Here is a 22,541-nt window from a genome sequence, read left to right on the forward strand (position 1 = left end):
GGTCTGGTCTGATGGTTGAGATTCTGAATTGGAGAAAGGCCAATTTTGAAGGTATCAGAAAGGATCTGACAAATGTGGATTGGGACAGGCTGCTTTCTGGCAAAAGTGCACTTGGTAAGTGGGAGGCCTTCAAAAATGAAATCTTGAGAGAACAAATCTTGTATGTGCCTGTCAGAGGTAAAGGTAACTGGTGTAAGGAACCTTGGTTTTCAAAAGCCATTAAGGCCCTGGTTAAGAGGGAGGGGGAAAGGAAGTGCATAGCAGGTATTTGCAGATATGAACACATGAGAAAGTACTTATGGACTACAAGAAATGCAAGAAAACACTTAAGAAATCAGAGGGCTAAAAGAAGGCATGGGGTTACCCTAGCAGACAAGGTGCAGGAGAATTCCTGGATTCTACAGATATGTTAAGAGCAAAAGGATTGCAAGAGACAAAATTAATACTCTCGAAGTTCACAATGGTAATCCATGTGTGGAACCAAAAAAGATCGGGGAGATCTTAAATAAATATTTTGCATCTGTACTTGCTCAGGAGATGGACATAGCGTCTGTCGAAGTGAGGCAAAGTGGCATCAGTTTCATGGACCCTTTATCAGATTAGAGGAGCAGTTGTTTGCTGTATTGAGGCAAATTAAGTTGGATAAATCCCTAGGATCCTTGGACCTTGCGGGAGGTAAGTGTAGAAATTGCCAGGGCCCTAGCAGAGATATTTACGTTATTCTCAGTGACAGATGAGGTACCGGAGGATTGGAGGATAGTCAGTGTTGTTCCGCTGTTTAGGAAAGGCTCTAAAAATAAACCAGGAAATTACAGAAAGGTGTGCTTGACATCAATAGTGGGAAAGTTATTGGAAGGTATTCTGCATGAACAGATACATGAGGAAGTTATCAGGAAAGTGGATAAAGGCAAAGCAGTGGATGTAGTCTACATGGACTTCAAGGCATTTGACAAGGTCCCGCATTGGAGATTGGTGAAGAGGGTTCAGTCGCTTAGCAGTCAAGATGAGGTAGCAAACTAGATTAGACATTGGCTTTGTGGGAGAAGCCAGAGAGTGGTAGTAGATGGTTTCCTCTCTGAATGGAGGCCTGTGACTAGTGGAGTGTAGCAGGGATCAGTGCCGGGTCAGTTGTTGTCGTCATCAACATTCTGGACGATATTGTGATTAACTGGATCAGCAAATTTGTGGATGTCTCCAAGAATGGAGGTGTAGTGGACAGCGAGGAAGGCTATCTCTGCTTGCAGTGTAACCTGGAACAGCTGAAAAATGGCAGATGGAATTTAATGCAGACAAATGTGAAGTTTTGCACTTTGGTAGGACCATCTAGGGTGGGTCTAACACAGTGAACGGTAGGACACAAAGTGTGGTAGAGCAAAGTGATTTGGGAATACAAGTCCATAATTTGTTGAAAGTGGCGTCACAGCGAGATCGCATCATAAAGAGAGCTTTTGAACATTGGCCTTCATAAATCAAAGCATTGACTACAGGAGATGGAATGTTTCTGAAGTTGTTTAAGACATTAGTGAGGCTTAATTTGGACTATTGTGAAGTTTCAGTCACTTATCTACAGGAAAGATGTAAATAAGATTGAAAGAGTGCAGAGAAAGTTAACAAGCATGCTGCTGGGTCAGGAGGACCTTAGTTGATAAGGAAAGATTGAATAGGTTACAAGTTTATTCCTTGGAATATAGAAGTTTGTGAGGAGATTTGATAGAGGTATACAAAATGAAGGGTAGATGCAAGCAGGCTTTTCCACCGAGGTTAGGTGGGACTATAACCAGAGGTCATGGATTTAGGGTGAAAGGTGAAAAGTTTAAGAGGAACATCAGTGTAAACTTCTTCACTCAGAGGGTTGTGAGAGTGTGAAACAAGCCTCCAGCATAAGTGGTCTATGTGAGCTTGATGTCAATGTTTCAGTGAAGTTTGGATAGGTAAATTGATGGTAGGGCTAAGGTCCTGTTGCAGGTCAATAGGAGTAGGCAGATTAAATGGTTCATAATGGACTAGATGGGCTGAAGGGCCTGTTTCTGTGCTGTACTTTTCTGTATCTATATAGCTAACCTTGATAAAGCAGATTATCTCATATTTGTGGAATTGTGTTGTGTGAATTATCTAGTTTCTATCAATAACTGTACTTAAAGTGTTTTAGCAATTATGTGCTTCCAGTTGTCCTGAAATTGAGAAAGAAATTGAATCCAAGTTTTGATTCTACTTCTAATTTTCCTTGCAAGAACTATAATTTGGGGAGGGTGTTATGTCATTCAGGGTAGCCATTTATTCAAGCCTGCTCTTAGAGAACAAAAACAAATAGAGAAAATAGCACTGCAGCTTAATAGCAGCAGGAGACTGCTGCCAAGCAGTTTCTAACTAGCGTCAGATGCATGTACTTGTGTAGTGGTAAGATACTAGACAGTGCTCAGAGCAAAGAGTTTTTATATAGTGTCAGTTGTGTGTGCCTGTGTTCAAAAAGCAGTGATTTCTGTCACTAATAGTTGGTGAGAAATAAGCAGTAAGACAATTCAGAACTGTTTTGCTCACTGCAGTTTCAAGCATTCAGGCTTGGAGATACCAGAAACGGCCGGCATTGAAAATGAAATGATTTCACAACTTCACCAAATTAGGAATTACGAAGAATTTGAAGGTATCGACAATCATCTTGAATGTTGTAATGAAAACAAAGATTTGGAGGATGAAATTGGATGCAGTAGCATTGTGTGAAGGCAGTCCATTATCTACATGAGGTTTCTGTGCTGATTTCTTAATCAAAAGAGCGTGGCAGTGTTTGCTGAACTGCTCTCGATAACTATAAGGAACAGTTTTATTTTTAGTACTGCACAGTTTTTATAGTACTGTAGTAGTATTGATGGTGTTCTAATTTGTTTTGTATTTCATTTCAAAATATTATTTGTTACTCGTTTAAATGGTAGTCTGTCTTTTTTATACTTTTTAAACTATTTCCGTGAAACTTCGGCTAATTGGGACTAATTGAGCCAAAATGTACTGGTACTGATCAGCCAAATTAGCTGGAATCCGTTTTACATTCTTGAGGGACAAAGTAAAATCTACAAATGCTAAAAGCACTAAGTGTCTCATACACCCTTGCCAACACAAATGATACAAATCAAAACAAGAAGCTGCATTGTTGGAAATGTAAAATAAAAACATAATACTGGAAATACTTATTAACTCAAAGCATCTGTTGAAGAGAACTGAGTTTTGGGTCAAAATGGTAACTATAAACCTGAAGATCTGATGAAAAGTCTGTGATTTGAAATGTTAAACTGATTTTCTGGCAATTCTGTTTTTTATTACTTAATTTGCACCTCAATTTTACCTGTAAATTCTTCTTATTTTTCGTGCAGGAGGGTCCAAACATCGAATAGCTGGAGGAGCTATACAGTTAACATTTAAAAATTTGAGCCTGGATTACTACCCCTTCCACTGGGCAAGTGAGTGGTTTTTAGGCTAAAAGAATTAAAACATCAAATAATCAGCCTTTTTTTTTAGTAAAAATAGTGAAAGGTAATAGAGGAAGCACTAATGGAATGGAAGTTTAAGGAAATTTGATTTGCATTGAAGTATTTGCTTGCTGTTTCTGGTTAGGGTAGAAGGTGGATATGTTTTGGTACAGAATGTGTTATATGTGAGTGAACACAATATATGGAATATGGTACATGATCTTGTACCGCAGTTTGAGATTAGCAGGTATGACGTTGTGGGCAACAGTTGTGGCTGAAAGAAGATTATAGTTGGGAGCTTAACATCCAAAGGTACAGGTTGTATGGAAAGGACAAACAGGTAGGCAGTGGGTGTGGCGTGTCACTGTTGGTTAAAAAAAAATCATATCCTTAGAGGTGACGTAAGTTAGGAAGATGTAGAATCCTTGAGTATGTTAAAAAAAACTTCAAGGGTAAAAAGGCCCTGGTGGGAGTTACCTACAGGCCTCTGAACAGTTGCCAGGATGTGAGCTACACTAGGAGATAGAAAACACATGTCAAAAAGGCAATATCATGGGGGATTTCAATATGCAGGTAGATTGGGAAAAGCAGGTTGGTGCTGGATGCCAAGAGAGAGAATTTGTAGAATTCATTGAAAGCTATCGAATGATGAAAGGCCTAGAGTGGATGTGGATAGGATGTTTTCTATACTGGGGGAGTCTCGGGCCAGAGGGCATTGCGTTAGAATAGAGGGATGTCCATCTGGAATGGAGATGTGGAGGAATTTCTTCAGCCAGAGGGTAGTGAATCTATGGAATTTGTTTCCATAGGTGGCTATAGACGCCAGATCATGGGGTGTATTTAAGGCAGAGCTTGATAGGTTCTTAGTCAGGGTATGAAGGGTTACAGGGAAATGGCAGAGAAATAGATCAGCCATGATGAAATGGTGGAGTGGACTTGATGGGCCAAATATCCTTATTCTGCTCCTCTGTTTTAGGATTTTATGTATGTTGCCTTGAGTTATGCAAGCATATAGAAAGTACACATTCACATTCCTATTAAAATGCAACAATTCCAGGCTGCTGGTGGTAATAGTCCACAGGATAGGATGGAGAATTTAGCTGACAAATGTGCTAATATTATCCACTTCCCTCAGACCAACAAAGTTATAGTTGAAGAAGAAACAAGAAATTTTAGATGTACAAAAAAGCTGAATGAACTCAGCAGGTCGGGCAGCATCCATTGAAAGGAGCAGTCAACGTTTCGGGTTGAGACCCTTCGTCAGGACTGATGAAGGGTCTCGACCCAAAACGTTGACTGCTCCTTTCAACGGATGCTGCCCGACCTGCTGAGTTCATCCAGCTTTTTTCTACATCTTGATTTGACCACAGCATCTGCAGTGCACTTTGTGTTTAAGAAATTTTAGCTTGAGTACAATAAATCCCCTGAGGCTGAACACCAGAAACTTTCATTCAAGAAGCTCCAGTATAAATGTGGGCTTAGTTATACTGCTGATGTAGATGGTCAGACCCCTGAGTACATATACCTGGGGATACGAATGGACAATAAACTGGACTGGTCAAAGAACACTGAGGCTGTCTACAAGAAGGGTCAGAGCCGTCTCTATTTCCTGAGGAGATTGAGGTCCTTTAACATCTGCTGGACGTTGCTGAGGACGTTCTACGAGGCTGTGGTGGCCAGTGCTGTCATGTTTGCTGTTGTGTGCTGGGGCAGCAGGCTGAGGGTAGCAGACACCAACAGAATCAACAAACTCATTTGTAAGGCCAGCGATGTTGTGGGGGTGGAACTGGACTCTCTGACAGTGGTGTCTGAAAAGAGGATGCTGTCCAACTTGCATGCCATCTTGGACAATGTCTCCCATCCACTCCATAATGTACTGGTTAGGCACAGGAGTACATTCAGCCAGAGACTCATTCCACTGAAATGTAACACTGAGCGTCATAGGAAGTCATTCCTACCTGTGGCCATCAAACTTTACAACTCCTCCCTCGGAGTGTCAGACACCCTGAGCCAATAGGCTGGTCCTGGACTTACTTCCACTTGGCATGATTAACTTATTGTTAATTATTTATGGTTTTATATTGCTATATTTCTTCACTATTTTTGGTTGATGCGACTGTAATGAAACCCAATTTCCCTCAAGATCAATAAAGTATGTCTGTCTGTCCGTTTAACATTATTCCAAGAGAGTGTTTTTTAACTCACCAAAGGGATTTTGATCTCCATTCCTGAAGTTTTAATTATCATTGAGTTACAAAGCTATGTGTCTCCTTTTGCAGATGATAGTTGTAAACACTGGGTTAGGTACTCTGAAGCCATGGAATCCAGAGCACAATGGGTCCAAGACCTGCTGCAAGAGTTTCAGTCCAAAGTACAAACAATAATAGATCACAGTGAGGATGCAACAGGTGGGAAATCTCCAATGAAAGAATCGCCCAGTAAATGGAAAGGTATGCACTTTACAGCTGGATTTTCATAAAAATGGCTGAACTACTTTTTCTATGGATACTCATTTGAGAATATTGAAGTCTAAGATTGATGGAACTTCAAGTACAGGATTAGCATGATATTACTGAGTGGCAGAGGAGATTTCAGGGGCTTGTAACTTATTTTTGTTACAAATTTTTCTGTTCACAAGGGTACTCTAATACTTAAGTTCTGACAAATCACTATAGTTTTGTAATGTCTATTTGTTAAGAAGGGCAACAACAAATTAAAGATTTGGTTTGTGTTTCAAAGCCCAATTTTATCTCTACTAAAATATCATATTTTTGATCTTGGTCTTGTGGAAGTTATTTCAAATTTTATGCAAAGAAAATATCTACCGGTAATTTACACACAAAAGACAGTTCATTTGACACAAACACATACCCTACATAGCAGTGCTCCACAGAATGCTCGTTTGTTATACTGATCTTAGTCCTCAGGTCCGAACACTTGTGTATCCTGTGCTTTAAGAAAACGGCATCTCCTCAGCGATGCACGGCTCTGCTGAGAGCCTGGTGCATATCCTTAACAGTAGCCACATCATTCTGGAGGAACTTAACAGGTCAGGTGGTATCTGTGGCAAGAAATAAACAGTTAACATTCCAGTACAAGGCCCTTAGTCAGGTTTGGAAAGGAAGGGGGCAGAAGTCAGAATAAGAAGATGGGGAGGGGGAGCAGTATTAGCTGGCAGGTAATAAGACAGGTGAAGGGGAAAGTGGGTGGGGAGGGGGTAATGTGAGAAGCTGGGAGGTGATAGCTGGAAACAGGAAGGACTGAGGAAGGAGTCTGGATAGGAGAGGACAGTGGACTATGGAGGAGAAGGAAGGAGGTAAGGGCCAAGAGGGATGTGATGGGGGAGGGGAGGTGAAGAAAAGGAGTAGAGATGGTGCAGAGGAGTTTCACCAGCTTGATTCCAGAGATGAGAGAGTTAGACTGTGAGGAGAGATTGAGTAACCTGGGACTATACTCGCTGGAATTCAGAAGAGTGAGAGGAATTATTAGAGAAACATATAAAATTATGAAAGGGATAGATGAGATAGAGGTAGGGAAGTTGTTTCCACTGGTAGGTGAGGCTAGAACTAGGGGACATCGCCTCAAGATTGTGGGGAGTAAACTAAGGACGGAGATTAGGAGGAACTGCTTTTCCCAAAGAGTGGTGAATCTGTCCAATGAAGCAGTGGAGGCTACCTCAGTAAAGTATATTTAAGACAAGGTTGGAAGATTTTTGCATTGGGGAATTAAGGGTTATGGGAAAAAGACAGGCAGGTGGAGACGAGTCCATGGCCAGATCAGCCATGATCTTACTGAATGGCAGAGCAGGCTTGACGGGCCAGATTCCTGCTCCTATTTCTTGTGTTCTTGAGTTCTTATGTTTCTTCAAACTGAGTTTGCCCTTATTGTGGTAGTGGAGGAGATCATGAACTGTATGGGAGTGGGAGGTCAAATTGAAATGGGTGTCCGCCCTTGGCTGTTGCAGAAGGATGAATGAAGTTACTCAGTGAAGTGATCCCCCAATCTGTGTTAATCTAATCAATGCAGAGGAAGCCACACCAGATACAATTAAATGACTCTGACATACCATGCAGGTGAAATTCTGCCTTACCGGAAAGAACTATTTAGGGTACTAAATGGTGGTCGGGAGGAGGTGCGGGGGCAGATACAACATTGGGGTAAGTGGTGAGAGATGAATGGATAAAGTAGTCTAAAGGGTGATCTCTGCAGACTGCGGAGAGGGAGGTGAGGGAAATGTGCGTGGTGGTAGAGTCTTGTTGAAATTGCAGAGAATGATGTGTGGGGTTAGACAGTCTTAGCTCAAAATGTCGATTGTTTATTTCCCTTAAAGATGCTACCTGACTTCCTGAGTTGCTTCAGCAATTTGTGTGTGTTGCTGAAGATTTCCAGCATCTGCAGAATCTCTTGTGTCTGTTTTGGTGAATATCCTTGCTTCCTGCTTGATTTGCTCGAGCAGTGAGTTGTTCATGGTTCACTGTGCAGACCAGTGGTTGCTCACCATTGACCTATCATGGCTGTGCAATTGATCAATGTATTCCAGATGGACTGAACCAGTGCTGTTTGAAGATTGAATACAAACGACAGGGTTCTATTTCAATCCCTGTATTAGCTCAGAATCTGAAGTGCGGTGTTTGCCGCCTTGCTGCCTTGAAAAGAAGTTGCACATCTGCATCCCGAGGTGGCTGTGTTCTTGGACCCATTTAAACTTGCATCCTTTAGTTTTGTAATTTATTTTTTTATTGAAGTTCATCATCAAACAAACATTTCCATAAGATGTATTTCAGACATTGTACATATATATCATATAATCATATATGTCACAAATCTCCACATAGTATTTATCTGAGGTGTACACTTATAGAAAAGAGTGGAGAGAAAAAACAAGCAAAAGGAAAAAACTATGTACAAGTAGGGAGTGATCTTTTTTTTACAACATATTCATTGATTTGTGAGAATAAAATCAGGCTTATAAGGCATTATGTAGTTAAACCATTTTTCCCAGTATGAATCAAATTATTCCAGCTTATGATTAACAGATGCTGTTATCTTCTCCATTTCGTAAATGTCCATTGTAATTTCCATCCATGCATTTAAAGTTGGACTCTCGTGTGATAACCATTTCCTAGTAAGAGTCTTTTTACCAGCCACCAACAGTATATTCATTAAATATTTATCTCTTTTCAACCATTCTTGAGGTATATATCCAAAATATATGGTCTTACTTTCTAAGGGTATTTCACATTTAAAGATGTCTTGTTGGGCATTGTGTATCCCCCTCCAATAGTCTTTGATAACAGGGCAGTCTCAAAAAATATGATAATGATTTGCATTTTGATTTTCACAATTTCTCCAGCAAACGGGGAGGTTACTATCATAATGGGATTTCTGAGAGGGTGTAATAAAATATCTTATCAAGTTTTTCCATTCAAACTCCCTCCATTTCTGTGAACTGGTACACTTCCATTGACACCTCCATATTAGTGTCCATTCTTCCTCAGATATAATTATCCCTCCTTCCTTCTCCCATTTTGTTTTAATGTATTAAGTGGAATGTGTTTAAAGATTTGACAACCCCTTATACATGCTTGAAGTGATTCTATTACCATTATCTGAATTATATGCTTTTCTAAATAGCCTATCAAGCATGTACTTGCCTTGGTTACATTTTTAAGCGTCTTATTAACATATTGTCACATCTGTAAATACCAATAAAAATCTTGTTTTTCTAATAAGTGTTTCTCTTTAAGCATTTCAAAACTGAACAGTGTTCCTTCTTTCATTATGTTGCAAAGAACTGTTATTCCTTTAGCTGTCCAGTCCTTAAATCTAGTATCCAATTTATTTGGTGTAAAATCCGGTTCATATGCACACCATTTAAGAATTGCAATATCTCCCTCTCGATTATATTCTTTTATAATAGTTTTCCATATTTTAAGAGTCAATTTCACCCATGGGTTATCAATAGTACTTATGTGCCTTTGCAGGTTGTTATCAGCCAAAATTGCTTGTATGGGGATGGGACGTACCCGCTCCTCAATGTTTTTCCATTGAGCATCATATGATGGGTTGTAACAACCTATCACAGCTCTCAACTGTGCTGCAAAATAATTATCTGTAAGAGTAGGTAGGCCCCATCCCCCTTTTCCTTGGCTAATTGCAAAGTTTTGAGACGAACTCTAGGTCTTTTACCCTGCCAAATATACCTTGATAACATCCTGTTCCATTCATTGAATTGATTTTGATTAATCTCTATTGGTAAGGTCTGAAAGAGATATAACAGTCTGGGCAGTATGTTCATTTTAATAGACTCAATCCTTGAACTGAGACTGAAAAGAGGAATTGGGTTCCATCTTGCCGTATCTTCCTTAATTTTTTTATATAAAGGCTGATAATTACACTCTGATAATTTTGCCAAATCTTTTGGCGTAATAATGCTCAAATATTTGAAAGACTCTGTTTGCCATGTCCAGGGATATCTACTTTCAATTTCTGTTGGTGGGCTATAGTAATATGAAGGTTTTATCTATGTTGATCTTGTATCCTGATAATTGACCATATTGTTCAAAGGATTGCATCAATTTAGATAAAGAGTATGTTGGTTGCCCTGGATAGATCAAAATGTCATCCGCATAACAAGCCAATTTGTGCTCTGTCCCTTTAATAGTTATTCCCCTGATATCTTCATTTTGTCTGATGTATTGAGCTAATGACTCCAGATATAATGCGAAGAGTAGCGGTGACCATGCACAACCCTGTCTCATGCCCCTTTCTAGGGTAAAACTATTTGATAAATATCCATTGATTTTAATCCTAGCAGTAGGGTTGTCATAGTGTCTGTATAGTTTTAATAATTGTGACATCCTTTAGTTTTGATTGTCTCAATTCATTCTTATTTTTACAGGTGCTGTTTATCCCCCATATATTGTTGAGCACCGATGTTGGAAAATATTATTGCTTCAAAACATAATCATTTACAAAAATTTTCTAAATAGATTTTTCTGGATTTTGGTGCAAAGGTGGTCTGTGCTGCAACATTTATGTTTAATGATTGTGATCCATGCTGTTCTAGTGAGTCATTTGTCATTGGAGTGATTATAATCTAATGTACATTTGTGATAAATTAAGTTGCTATATCAATAGATGAGACACTTCTGATATCATAGCTAAATTGCATTTCCTCTTGGTTTTCACAACTGCAAAAGGACTCCACAATTGCAGTTCTTTGTAGAATCTAGCTGTTAGCTTTGTGCTACAAACATGGAATTTGGAGAGGGGGTGGAAGATGAATGTCATTCATATTTACTTTGATCAGCATAAATTAAGCTAAATAAACTGGTTAATTTCTGCTTTAAACTGATTTTAAAATATATTTCACTGCACATAGAATGGGATACTTCAAATTAAATATTTTTTACACTAGAGATTTTCCATTGCCAACTGGATTTTAAAGTGTTTTTGACTTTATTTTGATAATTCACATTATGAATAAATGGAAATCCCCTGCACTTTTGTAACTTTTTGCTTTGAAATGCTCTTGGTTGTTTTGCAAGTAATCACAGCAATCACTCTAAGCTAATCACTTAAATTTACCTTTACCTGTTATTGGCTGAATCCATTATGCTAAGAGTTCGCACCAATGGATCTACAAGAAGGACTGGGGCAGATTAGTACAAATCCAATTATTGAAAGCATCTGCTACTACTGTACATCCATTACAGCTTTTCTTTCAGGGTGGCACTGGATCTGTTTAGATGACTGACTTGAGCCAGCTGTGCATGTTGTGTTATTAACCTTCTGATCAAAAAGCAAAAGTTATGTTATGGAAAAGTAGCATGGCAAATGGCAATTACTTTTCCTAAAGTATCTTAAAGGACGTGCCATTATATACTGGACTTCAGTCTTTGCGTTTCTACCATTCCGAGAAAATCCATAAATGGTAGATGTACTATATTTTCTTTTGTGTTCCTATTAAGCAGAAAAATTCAAAGAATTTCCACTGATAAGCAATAATAAGTCAAGTGCTAAGCTCATATGAAAACTGATGTTTGTAAGTTCCTTGTACAAATATGGGACATTCAATACTTGAACTTTTCAAGTTTAAGTTCAAGCTCATTGTCATTCAACCATATACATGTCTACAAACAAAACAGGGATCATCTGGACCAAGGTGCACAACACATCTGGCCAAGGAAGGGCATTACAAGTTGCACACAGCCTGTAATGGTTAGCTCATGTTACTTTTATAATTTTTGGATTAATTAGAACTTGAAGTGGCAATATTATGAGTTCTGGAGTATTTCACAACTGAATTGTCAAATAAACACTGTTTGGTTCTGATGTTTTGGAATGGCAATGCAAATGTTGATCTAAAAAGGCCATAAAAAATTGATTCTCTCATCCGGTTTGTTAGTCTGGGAGTTCAGCAGCAAAAAGGTGAATGCTTTCTATGTGCATAAATTTCAGGAAAAAATTATTTATCTAAGCTACTTCTAATTAAAGTTTGAATTAGAACTTTAAAAAATTAATTATTTTTGGTTTGAGTTCTCACTTTCCTGTTGGTTTGCCTATACAGATGAATGAGTACTTTTTATTTTCTCAAGCACAAAAAAAACCCTTTAAATTATCTGGAATAAACCGTCATACCTATCATGTGCTCAGAGTCAGCCAATGCACTTTACAATGAGTAACTGTAGAATGAATTTGAAACATCATTGTCTGACAGTAGGTTGCACACATGACTTAATATTTGTTTGAGTGGGAGTATTTGCCAGCAATCTGTGAGAGTCCCTTCAGACTGGGAATTTCGTGGTTTCCAGCCCTGTCCTCAGCCGCCCCCACGTCCAGGCAGAGGACTTTCCCACTGCCACTGGGACCTGAGCTCCGGACTCCCCTTCCCTCATCACAACTCCCCAGTTCCTTGTCTTTCAGACTCCCCGTCACCCTTTTGGTTCTAGAATCTCCATCTTCCTCCCACGCTCCCTTCCCTAAACACCTCACCCCTTGCCTCTCCTCTAATGTCACTGACACTTTTCCTGCCACCACCCCCCCCCCCCCAATCCCACCTCTTACCCCTGCTGTGTCTTCATTATTCTATCTGGACTTCCCCTCCCTGAGGCAGAATGTTCTGTCCTCAGCAAGGGCTTGCCATGTTCCTTTTTGCCTCTACCTTGGTGAGTTCTGCGCCAGCCATGACGTCGAGCTCTTATGTCAGCTCCATCTCAGAGCCCACTTCTTTGGCAAGAATTCCCCACCCTGCATCGATAGGCCCTTCTCCCATCACCTACTCTCCTTCTCTTGTTGACACCTAGCTTTGGCTCTTTACTTGTTCTGGATCTTTACATCTCCACTCGTCTTCAGCACTCTTCTCTTCAAACCTTGTGCCTTCCCACTACTCTCTCTGCACCAATCCCAATCTCACCATCAAACATGCAGACAAGAGGGGCAGTTGTAGTGTGGCAGACTGACCTCTGCCTTGCTAAGGCCTGACAGTAACTCTTATTTACCACTAGAAGAGGACTGCACTCAGGACCATCAGAAAGTTGTCTCCAACACCATCATGAACCTCATCAACTCTGGAGGTCTCCCATCTGCAGCCACCAAACCCATAGTTCCCTTACTCCACACTGCTCATTTCTTCCTCCTACCCAAGATCCACAAACCCAAATGTCCAGGTAGGCTCATTGTTTCTGCCTGCTCCTGTCCCATGGAGCTCGTGTTCTCACATCTTGACTCCATTTTATCCCCCTTCCCACCTATATCTGCGACACTTCATGTGCTCACAATCTTCTCAACTATTTTCAATTCCCTGCCTCTGATCAACTCATTTTCATTATGGGTGTCCAGTCCCCATACACTTCTATACCCCATCAAGAAAGTCTTAAAACTCTCTGCTTTTTCTTGACAATGGACCAGACCAGTTACCCTCCACTAGCACCCTCCTCCGTCTGACTGAACTGGTCATCACAACTAATGATATCTCTTTTGGCTCCTTTCACTTTCTCCAAACTCAAGGGCACCCACATGGACCCCAGCTACGCCTGCCTTTTCAATCCCTATGTGGAACAGTCCATGTTCCAAGCCTTTCCCGGTAATGCTTTCCAACTCTTTCTGTGGTACATTAATGACTGCATTGGTGCTGCTTCATGCACCCGTGCTGAGCTCATCAGTTTCATCAACTTTGCCTCCAATTTCTATTCTGCCCTTAAATTCACTTGGTCCAGTTCTGACACTTCCATCTCCTTTCTTGATCTGTCTCCATCACTGGAGACAAACTGTATCCTGATATTTTTAGTAAAAAGGCTGGATCATTTTTGGCTGCAACCCAGACTCTTTTAAGTTAGTGGTAGAGATGAGTTCACTTAGAACACTGTTATTCATTATGGACGATCAGGTACATCCTCTCCATGGCCAATTGAGTAAGCAGTGGAGCCTCACACTTTTGAACAGGCTCATTCAGCTCCACTGTCACAAGGATTGTTACAGAAAATCTTTCCGACCAAATGCAAGAAGCATATACAACAGTTCATCCCTGTAACAGGAGTACACACATCATTGTACAATAGTCGACTTGTTATTTTGTACATTATTATTATTGCACATTGGTAATTTATTATTTTATATATTATTATTTTGTACTTTATTAAATTTTGCAGACTAAGTGTATTTTTAACTGTTGCTGCTGTAACAAAATAATTTCCCACTCAAAATCAATAAAGTAATTATTATTATTATTATTATTATTCGTAAGCCACCAATTCCCACGGCTGTCTTGACTCTACCTCTTCCCATCCTGTCATTCCCTTTTCTCAAATCCTCCTTCTCTATGCACATCTGTTCCTATCCTTTCCTTTCCAGAACATGTCTTTTCTTCAAAGAACGGGGTTTCCCTTCCTCCACCATTGATGCTGTCTTCATCTTCTCCTCTATTTTCTGGACATCCACACTCATCTCATCTTCACAACACCTCAATGGGAAAAGAGTTCCTCTTCTCCTCACCCACCATCCCGTGAGTCTGTACGTCCAACACACAATTCTCCACAACTCTGCCATCTTCAACAGGACCCTGCCACCAAACATGTCTTTACCTGCCCCTCGCTCTTCTCCTTTCACAGGGATTACTCTCTTCATGATTAGTGTGTCCATTTGTCCCTCTCCACTAATCTCCCTCCTGGCACTTACACTCTTATCCCCACAGTATTAGAGGTGTTACACGGCCAATTTGCCTCCTCCCTCACCTCCATTCAGGGCCCAAACAGTCCTTCCAGTTGAGGCAGCATTTGACATGCAAATCTGTTGGAGTCTTCTACTGTAACTCGTGCTCCCGATTTGGCCTCCTCTACATTGATGCGACCTGACATAAATGGGCAGACTGCTTTGTCAAGCACCTCAGCTCCAGGTGGAAAAAGCGAAATTACTCAGTGGCCAGCCATTTCAATTCCTGTCCCTGTTCCCATTCTGACGTGTCCATGGCCGCCTCTTCTGCCACGATGAGGCCACTCTCAGGTTGGAGGAGAAACATCTCACATTCTGTCTCAGTAGCCTCCAACCTGATTGCATGAACATCAATTTCTCCAACTTCAGGTAATTTCATTCTCCTCCCCTTTCCCTATGGCCTCTTTCCTCTTCTCCTCACTAGCGCATCACTTCCTTCGGTGGCCCTCCTCCTTTCCTTTCTCTTATGGTCCTCTAGCCAAAGAGTCCCCAACCTCTTTTATGCCATGGACCAATACCATTGAGACCATAAGACAAAGGAGCAGAATTAGGCCATTCAGCCTATCGAGTCTGCTCTGCTATTTCATCATTCAACTCCATGCACCTGCCCTCTCACCATATCCCTTGTTAATCAGACCAGTCAGGAAACTATCAACTTCATTTTGAATATACCCACAGACTTGTATTTCACTGCAGTCTATGGCAGAGCATTCCAGCAAGGTGTCTGTGAACCCCTGCTCTATCTCTCTTTTCAGATTCCTTCTCCTTTCGACTTTGCCATTTATCACCTCCCATCTTAATTCATCCTCTCTCCCACATGCGCCTGACTTCACCTGTCACAATCAAGCTTGTCCTCCTCACCCTCCCCTGACGTGTCTTGGCTTGCTGATGTTGCCCGATGAAGATGATGCTTCCATAGATGCTGTCTGACTGCAGAGTTAGCCAGCATTTTGTGTGTAGATATCATCAGGAGGTTTACATTATCCATGTGTAATGCCTCATGGAAGTTGGTATCATCAACATCTAATGTTAGTTTAATGTCTGAGTGCTGTAATTTTTTGATTAACTTCAAAACTCATGAGATGTTAACTGGTTCAAGTGCTCATTTCCAGTTCCCTGAGAGTCATGTAGATTTCTAATAGTTACCAGTCTTAATAGAAGAAGCATTAAGTATTTTTTGAATGATTATAAATGAAGGCATTCTCCTTCCATGCATTCTTAATGCATGATTTGAATTACTCCATTTCCAATTAAGATGGTGCCAACTTTGTGAGTGATACGAATGAAACATTTTTTCAGCAATGTCATTTTGGCATTCTTACAGAAATTAACTTCATAGTGTACACTACAAGAGGCCAAGTTTTTTGTCAGGCAAGAAGGTTTATGATACCTGGGTTGATTTTTTTTAGATTATCATGGAAGAAAATTGGCCTGGTGACGAGAATTAAAATTGACAGCTGAACCAATTTTCATTACACTGATGTTGCAACCACATTTTGTTTCCAATTACTTTCTAAGTAATACAGTGAATTCACACTTCATGATAATGCAATATTTTTCTTTTTGGTATCCATGTTCCAAGTAGTAAGGTGGGTGGCAATTTCTGCTTTGCAAGCTACTGACAATTCACATGACGTGATCAAGGTTGCAGAGTATGGCACAGTAACAAATAAAAGGCCAAATTTTCAACAAAATTAGTGAATGTTCACTTGGGAAAGATAAAGCTGGATTGTTTTCTAAACTAAAACTATACTGGACACAATTATTCCCCTTAATAACATTAAAATAATTTATGAGATGATGAATTTGCTTTCAGGAAATTACACTTTTTAATTACTCCTTTTGCTGTGATGGTTTTTTCAATCCACTTTCAAAAGATTTGAATAAAATTACAGGGACAAGTATGAAAGGCATAGTAGAATGCATGTCCAAAATGATTCTATTAAACATCTTGCTGTTAGCAATGACTCTTCTGAGTAATGTATTGGGAGAGAAAATCTGAATAGAATGGGTTTGAATTTCATTCTCGGTTGGTAGAAACTGTGTTTTTACACATTTTAAGTTTGCCTTTTCAGATATGTCATTCTTCCAATCATTAGACTAAAGCCATGTTTTGTTTTTTTGCTCTATTTTAGCTAATTCATAATGATTTTAATTTGACTAGTAATGATTAACAGGTGATCTTGAGCCTAAGCCCTAAAATGTACTTTAAGAAAAATAAAATGCTTGTATTAATGGAATTATTTAGCAGAAGTGTTCTACTGGAGCTTCATGTTAAAATCTGAGATTACCTGGCAGATGCGTGAAGCTGTGTAATGTCTTGTATTGCTACAATCTTGATTTTTCAGTTGGTATTATTGAGACGAGTTATCCTACTTTGAACTGTAAAGCATTAATCCAGTGTTACAGGATTACTCCCAGGCAAATCGAATGTGACATGCTTCAGGTTTCAATTTTTTGAGTTCTTCACTGATAGCCAACGCTATCTGGAAATACATCAGTGAATCCACCACATTGGACTTTTCTGGTATATAAAAGTAGCATTAAAGTGCTTAGGAGATTAGGAAGGCCAAAAGAGATTGTGAAGTGCCCTTGGTGAGCATGGTCAAGGATAATCCAAAGGCATCTTGTGCTTGTATTAATAAAGAGGATAACTAAGATGGTGCTCAAATGTGAAGGAAGGAATTTGTGCTTGGCGTCAGAGTAAGTGCTGAGGTACTAAATATGTGCTTTGTGTCACTGTTTACTGAGGAGGAGGATTTGGAGGATAGTGAAAACACAGTGGGCCATGCTAATGTGCTGAGAAATTTTGAGATTGAGGAAGGAATTCTGGATCTTTGAATAAGCATTAATTTAAATGAGTCCTCAGGGCTTTATGGCATATATTCTAGAATACTGAAAGAAGCAAGTGACAAGATTACTGGGGCTTTGACAAGGATTTTTGTGTCCTCACTAGCAACAGGTGAGGTCTCAGGTGAATGGAGAGTTGTAAATCTTGTGCCTTTGTTCAAGAAGGCAAATGGGAATAATCCAGTGTGCCTTGCATCAGTGGGACCGAGACTATTGGCGAGAATACTAAGGGGTAGGATTTATGCCTGGCTTTCTTAGGGACAGTTAGCATAGCATTGTGCAGGGCAAGTCATGTCTTACAAGCTTAGTTTTTTTTTGAGGAGGTGACAAAGGTGCTTGATGAGGGTAAGGCAGTGCAAGCTAGCAACATGAACTTGAGTAAGGCCTTGTGCTATTTTAATTCAGAAGTTAAAGATATATGAGAACCAGGGTAAATTGCAAATTTGAATTAAGAACTGGCTTGCCCACAGAAGAGAGAGAAAGGCTTGAGGGGTGGTTGCTGTTGTTGGGGATTAATGAACATTGGTGTCGCACAAGGATTGGTGCTGTGATCTTGCATCAATGATTTGGATGAAGAGGTAGATGGATGGATTAGTAAATTAGACTGCAAACAGTAAAGGACTACTAAAGTACAGCAGGAAATAGACCACTACAAATATAGGCAGAGGAGGAGTAGCAGATAAATTTTAATCCAGACAAGTGTGAGGCTCTTTGTGAGATCAAATGGAAGGAGAAAATATAATGTTAATGGTAAACCCATTAATAACGCTGATGTTCAGAGGGAGCTTGGGTGTCAGTCTATAGTTCATTGAAAGTGCATTGACAAGAGGATAATGATGACAAATGATGTTTAGTATCAGGTGAAGAAGCTTACCCGGATGTTGCATGAATTGGAGGCTGTGAACTATAGAGGAGGGTTGGACAAACTTGGATATTCTCCTTGGAGAGTTGAAGGCTGAGGGGAAACCTGATGGAGTTGTTAAGAATTGTGAGTGGTGTGGACAGTTGGCATGGGATGGAAATATAAAACACCTGAGGACATGCTTTTTAGGGAAACAAATAAATTCAAAGGGAATGGATGACACAAAGGAGAAAGACATTTGGTATAAATCAGCATAATATTGTACACCTCATGACCTGTCGAGTGCCATACTGTTCCATGTAATCTTAAGTGAGAACAGCCTTGTCTTGTTTTCAGCATTTGAATGGCCTGAGGGCATTCCAAACACCCATGAACCAGCAAGAATAAAAGGAGAAAGGAATCTGTTATGCAGCTCTTGAGACTAGAAGTTTTTCCCTTAACTTTTTATCGCAAATGTTTGTCGATTGAGGTTTTGGATACAACTATTTTATGCTTTTTGCTCCTGAATGGCCGTATGGTTTGTTTTGAAAAATATGTACCCTTTATTTCTAGGCTACCCTGCCAGAAAAAGAACAAATTTATTGTGTCACAACATTAAATCATGCATCATGTTTTAAATTTGTCACATAGAATTGAAGCCCTGTGCATAAAGTACCTGAAATACAGAAATTTATACCTTAAGCAGTGACTTTTAGTTTTGGCTGTTAAAATTTCTGTTCTTGTTGACAGTAGGGTCACCAGGTTGGAAGGCTAGTTCTGCTTATAAAAGACGAGCAAGTGACCAATCGACAGGAGCTACTTCTCCTGATTCTTGTAAAGTGCCATGGAGTAAGCTGCTCTCCAGTTGTGTGGTTGTCCGTGTTGATGACTTGGACGTTTATCAGGTAAGGATGAAGAATTGACATTGACTTCATGTCTTTTCAATCTAATAATGATTGGTTCTGCATTTATGAAGTATATATTCATGGATCTGTCAACTTTAGAGATGAGGAATAACTTCAGTCTTGACTCTTTATAACCAGACTTTTCTCAACTCAAAGTAAAAGGATTTCAATATATTATGCATTGTAAATACATAATTTTTTCTCTAGAGCCATTAATCTAAATTGAAACTTGCAATTCTGTTTCAATTGACGAGTTAATGTGGAGCCACCATCGACTGTTAGATGTAGTACCAAACTAGCAAGCTTAGCCTCTGAGGTCTTGCTGACAGTGAGTGAGAGGATGTTGATGTTGTGGCACCACTTGGCCAGATGTTCAATCTCCCTCCGATATGCTGATTCATCAGCAAACCTAGGTATGGCATTGGAGCTGTGCTGAGCCTCACAGTCATAAGTAAAAAGCAAATAGAACAGAAGGCAAAGCAAACAACCTGTGCTGATGGTGATTGTCATGGAGATGTAGTTGCCAATCCAAATTGACTGGATCTACAAGTGAGGAAACCAAGAACCCAGTTGCACAGAGATGTATTGAGGCCTAAGTCTTGGAGCCTATTGATTAGTTTTGAGGGAAATGTCAAACTGTTGTCAATGAAGAGCATTCTGATGTATGGATCCTCAGTGTCCAATTGTTCCTGCAGAGTGAAGAGTCAATGAAATGGTACCTGCTTTTGAGCTGATGTGATGGTAGCCAAATTGACAGATTATTCATTACATAACAAATGAGTATTATCTGTCATTCTAAATAGTGTAAGAATTTAATCCAATGTGAAGGCATCTGTTCCTTTCATGTGTTCTGAGTCTATTTTACATGCCTCTGTTTAATAACCTATTTCATTACATTAATCTGTTGGAAGTTGTTCAGAGAAAGTTTAACTTCTGACTTTTATTCTCAGATGGACACTGACTTCACAATGTTAGCTTTTTACTTTTAAAGTAACTAAGTCAATAATAAAAATGTTTTTTTTGTTTAGAGCTATTGATGTTAAGACACCTTACTCCATTGAGTGCACATTGAAAATCTGCAAGAAGTGTTTCAAACTATCTGGAATGCTTGAATTTCTCTTAGATATTTCAAATAATATAATTGAGTTGATTTGAAATGCACGTATCCAAATTTTTTTAACAAAATAGTTAATTTAACAAAAAGTAGTCCATTTAACAAAATGTAGTGCTACTCATGAGCATCTGTTCCAAATCCCTTTTGCAAAGGACAAAGAAGATAGCAAATTTGCAGCACAACATACAAGTCAAGTCAAGTCACTTTTTATTGTCATTTCGACCATAACTGCTGGTACAGTGCATAGTAAAAACAAGACGCCGTTTTTCAGGACCATGGTGCTACATGAAACAGTACAAAAACTACGCTGAACTACGTGAAAAACAACACAGAAAAAAAAAACACTAGACTACAGACCTACCCAGGACTGCACAAAGTGCACAAAACAGTGCAGGCATCACAATAAATAATAAACAAGACAATAGGACAGTAAGGTGTCAGTCCAGGCTCTGGGTATTGAGGAGTCTAATAGCTTTGGGGAAGAAACTGTTACATAGTCTGGTCATAAGAGCCCGAATGCTTCAGTGCCTTTTCCCAGACGGCAGGAGGAAGAAGAGTTTGTATGAGGGGTGCATGGGGTCCTTCAAAATGTTGTTTGCCTTGCAGATGCAGCATGTTGTGTAAATGTCCGTAATGGCTGGAAGAGAGACCCCGATGATCTTAGCTGACCTCACTATCCTCTGCAGGGTCTTGTGATCCAAGATGATGCAGTTTTCGTACTAGGCAATGATGCAGCTGCTCAGGATGCTCTCAGTACAACACCTGTAGAATGTGATGAGAATGGGGAGTGGGAGATGGACTTTCCTCAGCCTTTGCAGAAAGTAGAGACGCTGCTGGGCTTTCTTTGCTATGGAGCTGGTGTTGAGGGACCAGGTGAGATTCTCCATCAGGTGAACACCAAGAAATTTGGTGCTCTTTATGATCTCTACCGAGGAGCCGTCAATGTTCAGCGAGGAGTGGTCGCTCCCTGCCCTCCTGAAGTCAACAGCCTGACGAAGGGTCTCGGCCCAAAGCATCGGCAGTGCTTCTTCCTATAGATGCTGCCTGGCCTGCTGTATTCCACCAGCATTTTGTGTGTGTAGCCATCTCTTTTGTTCACATTCAGAGACAGGTTGTTGGCTCTGCACCAGTCTGTTAGCCCTGCACCTCCTCTCTGCAAGCTGACTAATCGTTCTTGTTGATGAGACCCACCACGGTCGTGTCATCGGCGAACATGATGATGTGGTTTGAGCTGTGTGTTGTGGGTCGTGGGTCAGCAGAGTGAACAGCAGTGGACTGAGCACACAGCCCTGGGGGGCCCCCCGTGCTCAGTGTGACGGTGTTGGAGATGCTGCCTCTGATCCGGACTGACTGAGGTCTCCCAGTGAGGAAGTCTAGGATCCAATAGCAGAGGGAGGTGTTCAGGCCCAGTAGGCTCAGCTTTCTAATCAGTTTCTGAGGGACGATAGTATTGAATGCTGAACTGAAGTCTATGAACAGCTTTCGAAAGTACGTGTCCTTTTTGTCAGGTGTGTTAGGGCCAGGTGGAGAGTGATGACAATGGCGTCTGTTGAAAGGTTGGGACAGTACGCAAACTGCAGAGGGTCCAGTGAGGGGGGGGCAGCAGGGTCTTGATGTGCCTCATGACGAGCCTCTTGAAACACTTAATGATGAGGATGTGAGTGCAACGGGACTGTAGTCATTGAGGCAGGACACTGAAGACTTCTTCGGCACGGGGACCATGGTGGCGGCCTTGAAACACGTTGGCACGGTGGCGCTGCTCAGGGAGATGTTGAAGATGTCAGTGAGAACATCTGCTAGCTGGTCTGCACATCCTTTGAGCACTCTGCCAGAATATTGTCTGGTCCAGCAGCCTTCCGTGGGTTGACCCTGCACAGGGTTCTTCTCTCATCAGCCACAGTGAGACACAGCACCTGGTCATTTGTAGGAGGGGTGGACTTCCTCGCCGTCACGTCATTTTCCGCCTCAAAATGAGCGTAGAAGTTATTCAGCACATCTGGGAGGGAGGTATCACCCACACAGTCAGGTGATGTTGTCCTGTAGTTGATGTCCTGAATGCCCTTCCACATGTGCCGCGTGTCGCAGCTGTCCTGGAAGTGGCTATGGATTCGCTGGGCGTGTGCACACTTTGCCCCTCTGATGGCCTGGGACAGTTTGGCCCT

At 40.6% G+C, this 22,541-nt stretch overlaps 1 protein-coding gene across 2 annotated transcripts in view; it reads left to right on the plus strand.

Moving 5' to 3' along the window:
* Positions 1–22,541, plus strand: part of LOC140717103 (bridge-like lipid transfer protein family member 3A) — a 154,895-nt gene that overhangs the window by 75,975 nt on the left and 56,379 nt on the right. The window contains exons 9-11 of one of the 2 annotated variants that reach the window (XM_073030318.1): positions 3,363–3,449; positions 5,738–5,908; positions 19,111–19,265. In XM_073030318.1, coding sequence (XP_072886419.1) covers positions 3,363–3,449; positions 5,738–5,908; positions 19,111–19,265 — 413 coding nt within the window. The remainder of the gene's footprint in view (positions 1–3,362; positions 3,450–5,737; positions 5,909–19,110; positions 19,266–22,541) is intronic. The other variant, XM_073030319.1, reaches the window with a different exon arrangement.

Source organism: Hemitrygon akajei, chromosome 27 (genome assembly GCF_048418815.1).
Source record: "Hemitrygon akajei chromosome 27, sHemAka1.3, whole genome shotgun sequence".
Lineage (NCBI taxonomy): Eukaryota > Metazoa > Chordata > Chondrichthyes > Myliobatiformes > Dasyatidae > Hemitrygon > Hemitrygon akajei.